We start from the raw sequence: 9,889 nt of genomic DNA on the forward strand, positions 1-9,889 counted from the left end.
GTGCATAAGATAATATCATGGCCATAAGTTAAACTAACTATTACTATGCTGTAGTTCCACACCTTCACAAAATTCAGTGAATCAAAGTTGTTTCAAGCGGTATCGACCTGCGATAAATATTGTTTTGAGTTTTTTACATCAACAGTGGAGTCCAAAAATAAAGCCTTACATTTCTTTCAATATTCAATGCAACAGTAAGTCGTTTGCAACCTGACCTCATTAATACTTTAATAGGAATCATGTTTCGTACTATCGTAGTCCTTTGGTTCTAGTATTACAGGGATCTTCATTACACTTTTACCACGCAACACCGTAACTGTAACCTGTTCATCAACAAATAATATCTATTACATACACCATTATGAATCTGTGATTTCATTCAAATAAGAAGGTTCAGAACTTGAAAGAAAATTTACCGTTTCACCCACTTTACATTGATCAAGAATTCTGTATATATCATTTCCATTAACAACCTCTTTGTCATTGATAGATGTTATAATATCACCCAAAATTAGAATGCCAAAAGTTCCTCGTTTTGTTGATCGCAAACCCTGCATTTTCAGATTAAATCGAGTTACTTAAATTGCATTACATACGGACCTGGATTTTGAGGTGTTCACTTGCACATCGCCCAAAATTCAAAGGGGCACAAAAATATAACCCGACAATATCTATCTATCAATCTATCTATGTTATATTTATTCATATGATTTTGTGAATTAAAAAACTAATATATGTCTATTGATCCATTTATTTTTAAGGTATTGATATTACCTTTTTTGCAGCTGTTGTATTGATTGATGCTACTACTTATTACAGTTTTTTTTTTTTTTTTTAATATTATTGAACTTAATTTTATATATACTCGTATATATATATATGAACTTTCGTATATAGGGGTCGACTTTATACTTATTGAACATGACCCATAAAATTAACAACACGACCCACGAACCTGAATACATTGGTCTTTTTCTTAGGAGTCAAAGTCAGTAAAAAGTGAAAGCCATAGCATAACATTCAGTTAACGAAATTGACCAAATTACCGCTTTTCCAGCTGGGCCATCGGGCAGAACATCTAAGACTAGCACTCCGCTGACTAATGGCTGCTCATTCGACTCAGCAGGTGCAAACTTGATACCTAAGATTGGTCGTATAACTTTCCCAAACTGCAACAACTGGTCTACACTTTTAACTATCTGAAAAAATAATTAAAGAAAATGTCTTGAATAAGCGTGTAATTATGGATTGGGATAATCAGTCAAAGCTATTAGTGTAACTTACAGTATCTACTGGAATCGAAAATCCAATACCACAGAATGTTCCTGATGAAGAAGGATGAATGAATGTATTAATCCCGATAAGGCGTCCTGAGCTATCAATAAGTGGCCCTCCACTGTTACCGGGGTTGATTGCAGCGTCTGTTTGGATAATATCTCGTATTGGAGGCTCACATAAGTTGATGCTCATTTCTTTCCTAACCCCACTACAAAGAAAAAGATGAAACATGTTTGGTCGATCTGAATGAAAACCATAATGGTTTAATAGAGAGTAGGCTCGTGGCACCAATACCTGATGACGCCAGTTGTCAGTGAGCGATTAAGCCCAAACTGCAAAAGGAACACGAACTATCACAATAGATACTCACATAGTCACATACTGCAATGTTGGAAAGTTAGAAGTATGGGAAGTTTATTTGGCTAAGTGTTTTTGAGTACAGATTGAGGTATAAGTCTGTGTATTGCAGTCGCAGTATGAGTGTTGAGTCTGTAATGATATAGACCGAAAGTCAAAATCTATGAACTACAGACTGAAACTATATATAGTGAAGATCAAACATAGGGTGAAGCCATGTTTGAAGACGTTGTTTTGACGGATCTTAGGACGCTTGTAACACGATCTAGTGGCGGAACTCATTAGAACGAAGGCTAACCGAATATTGGGTCGTATCGGGGTCGAATTAGTCGAACCTAGGGTTTAATCTAGATTAGGACAACTCCTAAACGTAATAATTCGGTGCTTTTCGGTGTTGGGATTGACTGGGACACAAAGTATACGGTTTAGGGTTATGGGAATGAGTAACCCCTCAAAGGAGGTCAAGTCCCGTATATATACTGCAACTCAGACACAGTCGGTCGACTGTGTTAGACAGTCGGTCCGACTGTGTGACTCAGTCGGTCGAGTGTGTCAACACACTCGGCCGACTGGGTCTGCAGTTTAACTATTGAATATCAAATATTAAAGCGCGCACACACATAGTAATTCAATAGTCACAATGAGAAAGTTATTACATGACTGAATGTATTTCAATGTAAACCACTATGAACTAGGGATTACATGCCAACACCATGTAGACACAGAAGATTGCAAAGATCAAGATGGAGTTGTATTCGAGTATTTAACAAGAATAGATTGATACAAATATCTTGTAAATATCATAATTCATCGTAATTTAAGGAATTAGGTCAATCTTTTATAAGAAGAGATTTAGTGAGACTATGGGCTGTTTACTTTTCTTCTGAATTTGCTTATGTTTGGGAAGTGGTGTCTGATTCTATATTTCCAATAAACAGGCCAAATTCAAATTAAGTGGCAAAAAAACAACAATTTTACTTATTGAATTAATAGCAATTAGCAATTAAGTTGAAAGTGAAGAGGCATATATCTCATAAACCCTAAACCCCTACTATATATAGTTTATGTGATGATTGACATAACTATTAATCTATGACCCCTACTATAAATAGGAATTACACCTACTTAATCGTGGATTATATCGTCGAGATAACCTGATAAACTGGACTTAACACACACAAAATATATGTTAGTAATATCATTTTCTCACAGGGTGTCCAATAGCGAAGACTTTTTGCCCAACCCGCAAGTTTGCTGATACGCCAACTCTTATGGGTCTTAATTTGTCCTGCGGTGCATCAATATGCAAGACCGCAATATCGTTATCTGGATCAAACCCGACAATTTGTGCCTCATAAGTTGTCTCATTGTAAAGAGTCACACTGTAAAAAACATAAATCATTCAACACACTATCAAATAAGAAGTTATGAAGTCATAGGCATCAATAACAAACTAAACTCACTGAATGCAACATGTAAGAAAAATAAAATGCGAAGTCAGTAGTTAACCTGATACTGGATTGGTTTCGAAGAACATGATAATTTGTTACAACGTGACCTGTTCTATCCCATATAAAGCCTGATCCAATGTACCGCTCAATCCGCCTAAAACCACAATATAATAAATAATATTCATTTTATCATTTATACACTAATAAAAGTAGAAACTACTGATAAATATAGTGCAGGTCTAAATACATACATAACATATTCATGATCATTTGATGCTTGTTAACTTATACACAACTATTTTATTAAGCATATAGTGTGTAGTAGACACGTAGATCATATTCCAGTAATTAAATAAATAAATAAATAAATACCGAGAACGGATAGTAGTAGTAGTAGTGATGATGACAACAGAAACGTTATTATCCTCGTAAAGACGAATAGTAGCCATCTCATCAGAAAGTTGCAACTTCGTAAGAGATTTGTACACGTCGGTTACGAATACAGAACACGAGTCAAGAAACTTGTTGGTTGACGATTGCTGCGTAGATTTTGTGGATACCTGAGAATGTGAAGTAATTGTGTGACTAGAAATAGGAGGTGTGTGAAAAGAGGTTGGTTTAGGATGAGAAATTGTGGTGGAAGAAGTGTACGTTAGTGAAAAGGCAGGTGCCATTGATACAGTTCACGGTAAGCTTAGGATTAGGGGGGAAATATGAAATATGAAATACTCCAGTCACTTACATTTGAAGCTCATAAATAATTTGTCTGCAAACAACCTTGTTAAAAGCTTGCATTAGTAGCTTTAAATTTTTATTTTTTAAAAATATGAATGGGTGCGTATAATAAATTAATAATCGGACAATACTTGAAATTGTGTATATGTAAAACCTCTTGTAGTAGTACCACATATAGACCGGTCATTAGTAGCTGGTGATAATGATATTGCCATATCCATGCACAATAATGCACAGTAAAAAAGAAAGAAGCCATCTCTTTATTTCAACTCATCAGATTTAATTTATTTAATAAACAATTCATTTCACCATCAATCAACACTACTACAATTCTATCAATCAACCACTTTTTATGATGACGATTAAGTCCTAGCTAGTATTATCTTCTTCTACAAGCAAATTATCAGAAGATATACTAGTATCGTGACATCATCATCATCATGACACCCTAATCCTAACCTTAATATATACTTCTAATGATGACAAAACTGGAGATGAAGTGATGGTTGTGTTACTGCAGCTGTTGATGTTGATATTGCTACTGCCTGTGATGGGCGTGGGTTGAGTTAACATCGGACCATCTCTTGGTGGTGTAAATACAACCGGCATGTAATCTTCAGCTAATCAATCAGCTTCATGTGGAAACTGAGTTCTTTAATCTTGATTCAACAATCAGTTTTATCGGTGACAAAAAAAAAAAAAAAAGAAAAAAAAAGCGGATTATAACCAAAACTAATTACATGAATAAATTTGCAATTGCAATTGCAATTGCAATTAGAGTGGATAAATGGTGGTAGAAAAGTAGGAACAATACCAGCAGTTTGGCATAAGAAACCTCATAAATTTTGCTAAGTTAAAAACCTCCCAATTTATATTATGAAACGCCTTATATAACCTTCCTGATGCTTCTAGAGATGTCACGTTAACAAATATATCCGCAAGCCAAACATAGAAGAAAATAAAATGTTAGGATTTTAAGATATACACCAAAAACAGGACCAAGGAAATGTCACGATCTTCATAGCGATCATCCTTGCAACATTAATAAGTATAGAAGAAAATAACGAGACGATCATAAAATTCTACCCAAGGGTCTGAGTTCCTTTGGGACTCCATCAAAGTTGCCCGAATCCACATTTGATTGCAGCATTGGTCTGGACCCACTTTTCCAGTGGATCCCTCCAGCAAGATGCTCCTTGTTTGGTGTTAGCATTACAAAATTTGGATCCGCCCGTTGATAACTGCAAGTAAATTTCTTTCTGTTAGAGATTTTACATCGTTCAATTTGTAACCGTATAAAGACCCAACCAATGAACACAAACCTTGCTTCTCTGACATTGTCCACACAAAGACCAAATCCGTAGGATGTCTTTCCTGTTCTATCCCTTACGGCTGCAAAAATAATAAGCAAACGTATCATATGATTATCATTATCATCTCATATTATAACAAAAAGGTGAAAAATAGTTGGGTCGGATAATTTGGGTAATGGGTCAAAACAGATACTCTTTTAGTTAGGACTGATATATTTCAAATTGTGTTGGCTTTGAGTCTTTGACCAAGGTCCACAACCACTTCTCAAAACACAGTCTCAATTCTCAAACTCTCAAATTCTCAAATGTATATTATTAATTTAAAAATAAACAGATTCAACCCACTGATCAATTTTTGTATTATCTGATATTTTATTTGACCTATTTGAAAAACACACATCCCAAATGAACACATTTATATATGTAAATTGATTGATTATAACAGCCACATCTTTTTTTAAGTTCTTAAAAGGAAACTCATAGGTTACCTGACATGCTAAAGGTGAAAGATGGTTTCCACCAAGACTTAAAAGCTAAACACAACGATGAATCAAGAGGACCTCCTTTTGCCTGAAATATCAACATATTACTTTCAAATTTTGTATAGCCCACACATGCAAATAATAAAAAAAAAAAAAAAAAAAACGTAGTACAAAATTTTACCTTGACCAATATGTTCTTATTAGCTTGCCAAGATGCAGCAACCTGAAAGGTTGAATCTTGGATGCGGTTTGACTCTTTTCGATTATCAATTCTGTCATCAAGTAAATGCCTTAGACCCGTTGCTCGAACCATAAATAATTGAGATTTCATAACACCCGAAATTACCTTGTTTGCAACTCGAATCCAAAATCTATATAATTTGTGATTCCAACTACTTCATTCTCTTCAAGAGGATTTTTAACCTACACAATTGCAATTAGTAACTTATATCGTATTCAGCTTCACTACAAAAAAAGAGCATACTCCACATGCAAACTAAAACAAAGATATTACCCTTCTTTGGACGACAAAGTGTTGATAAAATGACGCTATGAACTGCACTACAAATATTAAAAGTTAAAAACCAGTATGTCAGTAAAATATATACTAGAAAAATGATATACAATTTGTAAACCTGAGAACTTTGTGCAAGTTCAAGACCAAAATTGAACGATGGGCTTAATGGACTGCCACTTCCAACTCCATAGCCAATTGCATAGTTCCAGTTTTTAAAATTATTATATCTTGCACCGTCCACCGATTCAACTTTTAACCAGAAGAAAAAATGAGAATGTGTTAAGATCTTAAGAGACAGTAAAATAGATTGTAAAAGTAAAACCAGTTTAGGCGTTTGGGAAAACTTACATTTTGGGTCGTATTGCACCCCAGCAGTTAACCTTCCTATCTTTCTAACCAACCATGCAGATTTAGGAAACTCATAACTCGCTGCAATCAATAATTCGATTATTATTATTATAAACACACCAGCTAAACATTTGAAACATGAGATGAGATTTGAAATAATTTGCATACATAAATAGGGCATAAATGTCGCGCCAAGTGACAAATTTGATGACCCGTATCTCAAACCAACCACTCCATAATCTTCTGACGATACCCTGCGTGATCGATGATTTTGTGTCAGATCAATCGTGATTAAGAAGGTTTAACTGCTACATCATTTAATTAGTAACAAGAAGATGAATAAACCTGTTTCGTTGAAGCACGGGTAAAACACCAAACGCTCCAAGTCCATATTTTGGATAGTATGCACACACCCTCATGAGTAAAATTCTGGAATTATAATCATAAATATTGGTATTGGTATGGTAATAATGGAACTTTTTTTATTGGGAAAGAAAGATATTATTACTACTTACGGATCAATCGTTGATACATATAGGTCAGCAAATGTGTTAGGATCATCAACGTCGCTGCAAGAAAGACACGAACTTTACTTCACAATTACACTAAAAACCATAAACAACAAAACAGGACAAGTGTACTAACACTCTTTAACCACCTTTGCCAACGAAATAACGCATTTCCATTAATCGTCTCCTTCGGCTTTGGGTCAAGTGGACCCGAAACCTAAACGAGAGTTAAGGAAACTCCTCCTTACCAGTTTCTCTAAAATTCAAATTGATTCCATATATAAATAGCATAATGAGATTTAAAAATTAATAAACATAATATGAATAAAGGATACAGTAGCAATTAAATCAACATGAGGATCATCAGTGGGCTTAAGCATAAGTTTAGTAGTAAAATGTTGAGCATCTTCAAAATAATCATCAAATAGACATCTTAATGCAAGCTTCCCAAATAATAGATTATATGAAGATTCTAACATCCTGCATCACATCCAAATAAGTCCCATTAATTATTACAATTAGTTTCAATTTGAATTTAATAATCAAAATTGAGTTTTATTTATTTATGTGTAACATATACAATTGACACGTGTGAAATTATACAAATTTAGTCAGTCCGATGAGAAATTGAATAGAAATAAATAAAATGATTTAGCATATGATTATGTGAAAGAAGAAGGTACCTGGTGCGAGCAGCGAGTGGAGGGAAGTCGAAGAGGGGTGGGACCAACACCATTGGCGGTGGAGGTTGTTTGTACCATGACGATAATAAGTTACCCATTCTGATTTTCTAGGGTTTCAAATCGCGATGGTTAACGGCGGTAACGTGAGGTGGATGGTGGTCGTGCGTGGAGAATGAACGGCAATGGCGGTTAATCAAACAATATTAAGGAGGTGCTTCGTTGCATAGGTACTCTTCTTTGTTTCCATGTCTAGGCCCGTTTAGGTGGGCCAAATATAAAAAGAATATAATGGAAAAAATCCAGTTAAACTTACTAATTGCGTACAATATTAAGCCAATAAGAACTGATTGTAAAATCCAGTTAAAAGTTTGTTTTCGTAAAATGTTAAGATGGAGGGGAAAATATAAAAACTAGCAATATTTGGTGGGTCAGGTTCGGCCCAGTTGGATTGTTCAAGCATACCGATTTGCGAAAAGTGTAGGTTTGGATGAGATTTTTAAATAAATGACGAGAGATAAGAAGTCGAAAATGAAACGGGGGTGGGGTGGGGGGGGAATCCTATATTTATGTGCAAATCCTTGGAGGGTAGTTCCTTGTGTACTCATGTTATGAAAAAAAAAAAAAAAAAAAGTGCTAGAAAACAAGTCTTAATATGTTTTTGGTTATCAAGTTTATTTCTTTTGATGGTTGGCAGGTTACTTTGTCCTGACTCTTTTGTTAGGATTCGTGTTCGTGTGAGTTTTAGAATCGTCGTTGTTGTAGGTTTTTATTCTAGCTTGTCACGTGTAGTTCGTGTGTTGTCGTTTCGTGCTGAAGTCATTGTAGTGTAGAAGGTTCGGTGGAGTTTCGTGTGATGTAATTCTCTTTTGTATTACCTAGCATCTGAAATGTCCCGTTCATATTGATTATAAACGTTTCATATTAATTGATTTTGTTGCGAGGTTTTGACCTCTATATGAGACGTTTTTCAAAGGCTGCATTCGATTTTAAAACAAACCATAACTTTTAAAATATTACGACGATTATCAAATAATGATAATCTAAAATATAGCGTTTTTACACGACCATTACATAATGGTTTACAATAATATTACACATCAATATATGTCTTCAAATGCAGTTTTTAAACAATATTATACAAGCATTGACTCCAAATCTTGTCCTTAATTTAGTATGCAACAGTGGAAGCTCTTAACAATCATCTGAGAATAAACATGCTTAAAACGTCAACAAAAAATGTTGGTGAGTTATAGGTTTAACCTATATATTTATCAAATTGTAATAATAGACCACAAGATTTCATTTCTCATAAATACACATCTCGTATTAGGCATTTCGCAAACTGCATAGAGATAAAAAATCATTCATATGGTGAACACCTGGTAACCGACCTTAACAAGATGCATATAGAATATCCCCTGTCATTCCGGGACTCCCTTCGGACATGATAAATTCGAAGTACTAGAGCATCCGGTACTTTGGATGGGGTTTGTTGAGCCCAATAGATCTATCTTTAGGATTCGCGTCAATTAGGGTGTCTGTTCCCTAATTCTTAGATTACCAGACTAAAAAAGGGCATATTCGGTTTAATAATTCAACCATAGAATGTAGTTTCACGTACTTGTGTCTATTTTGTAAAACATTTATAAAACTGCATGTATTCTCATCCCAAAAATATTAGATTTAAAAAGTGGGACTATAACTCACTTTCACAGATTTTTCCTTCGTTGAAAATAAGACTTGGCCACTGGTCGATTCACGAACCTATAACAAATGTGTACATATATATATATATATATATCAAAGTATGATCGAAATATATTCACAACATTTTTTATTACGTTTTTATGATTTAATTTTGTTAAGTTAGCAGTCCTCGTTAGTAACATACAGCTAATTGTCCACAGTTAGTTGTACAGAAATAAATCAATATATATTATCTTGAATCAATTCACGACCCAGTGTATACACGTCTCAGGCTAGATCACAACTCAAAGTATATATATTTTTGGAATCAACCTCAACCCTGTATAGCTAACTCAAGCATTACTGCATATAGAGTGTCTATGGTTGTTCCATATAATATATATAGATGGGTCGATATGATATGTCAAAACCTTGTATACGTGTATATGGTATCCCAAGATTACATAATATATGTTAAAATACATGTATAATACAGTATAAGTTAGTTAAGTTATGGTTAGTCTAGATTT

The 9,889-nt window shown here is 34.4% G+C and overlaps 2 protein-coding genes across 3 annotated transcripts; both read right to left on the reverse strand.

Annotated features, from left to right (window-relative positions):
- Positions 1-208: 208 nt before the first annotated feature.
- LOC139863603 (protease Do-like 1, chloroplastic) lies at positions 209-3,760 on the reverse strand. The gene is made up of 8 exons (XM_071852220.1): positions 3,459-3,760; positions 3,145-3,240; positions 2,846-3,017; positions 1,573-1,610; positions 1,285-1,486; positions 1,047-1,199; positions 417-551; positions 209-323 (listed from the first exon to the last, which is right to left on the reverse strand). The coding sequence occupies exons 1-8, from the start codon at positions 3,758-3,760 to the stop codon at positions 228-230; spliced, it is 1,194 nt and encodes a 397-aa protein (XP_071708321.1). The 3' UTR covers positions 209-227.
- Positions 3,761-4,104: 344 nt separating this feature from the next.
- Positions 4,105-7,995, reverse strand: LOC139862205 (uncharacterized). 2 transcript variants are annotated; one of them, XR_011764087.1, is made up of 15 exons: positions 7,674-7,995; positions 7,326-7,470; positions 7,140-7,207; positions 6,997-7,050; positions 6,827-6,910; positions 6,650-6,735; positions 6,482-6,562; positions 6,252-6,382; positions 6,131-6,172; positions 5,963-6,039; positions 5,798-5,888; positions 5,623-5,704; positions 5,144-5,213; positions 4,636-5,062; positions 4,105-4,480 (listed from the first exon to the last, which is right to left on the reverse strand). XR_011764087.1 is itself a non-coding variant. In XM_071850770.1 (14 exons), the coding sequence occupies exons 1-14, from the start codon at positions 7,769-7,771 to the stop codon at positions 4,894-4,896; spliced, it is 1,278 nt and encodes a 425-aa protein (XP_071706871.1). In that variant the 5' UTR covers positions 7,772-7,995; the 3' UTR covers positions 4,593-4,893. The 2 variants fall into 2 exon arrangements, 1 of the variants encoding a protein (XP_071706871.1); XM_071850770.1 differs by lacking the exon at positions 4,105-4,480 and having other exon boundaries at positions 4,593-5,062.
- Between the last annotated feature and the right edge of the window lie 1,894 nt (positions 7,996-9,889).

This window comes from Rutidosis leptorrhynchoides, chromosome 8 (genome assembly GCF_046630445.1).
Source record: "Rutidosis leptorrhynchoides isolate AG116_Rl617_1_P2 chromosome 8, CSIRO_AGI_Rlap_v1, whole genome shotgun sequence".
In the NCBI taxonomy this organism is placed as follows: domain Eukaryota; kingdom Viridiplantae; phylum Streptophyta; class Magnoliopsida; order Asterales; family Asteraceae; genus Rutidosis; species Rutidosis leptorrhynchoides.

What these genes read in the sequence shown, in the direction of transcription:
- LOC139863603 (XM_071852220.1), bottom strand. Translation starts at nt 3,760, where the DNA reads ATGGCACCTGCCTTTTCACTAACGTACACTTCTTCCACCACAATTTCT. An exon ending in ACTACTACTATCCGTTCTCG is followed by an intron (nt 3,241 to 3,458) that starts GTATTTATTTAT and finishes TTGTGGTTTTAG; the next exon opens with GCGGATTGAGCGGTACATTG. An exon ending in TCTTCGCTATTGGACACCCT is followed by an intron (nt 1,611 to 2,845) that starts GTGAGAAAATGA and finishes TTCCTTTTGCAG; the next exon opens with TTTGGGCTTAATCGCTCACT.
- LOC139862205 (XM_071850770.1), bottom strand. Translation starts at nt 7,771, where the DNA reads ATGGGTAACTTATTATCGTCATGGTACAAACAACCTCCACCGCCAATG. An exon ending in CCACTCGCTGCTCGCACCAG is followed by an intron (nt 7,471 to 7,673) that starts GTACCTTCTTCT and finishes GATGTGATGCAG; the next exon opens with GATGTTAGAATCTTCATATA. An exon ending in TTTCACCTTTAGCATGTCAG is followed by an intron (nt 5,214 to 5,622) that starts GTAACCTATGAG and finishes TTATTTTTGCAG; the next exon opens with CCGTAAGGGATAGAACAGGA.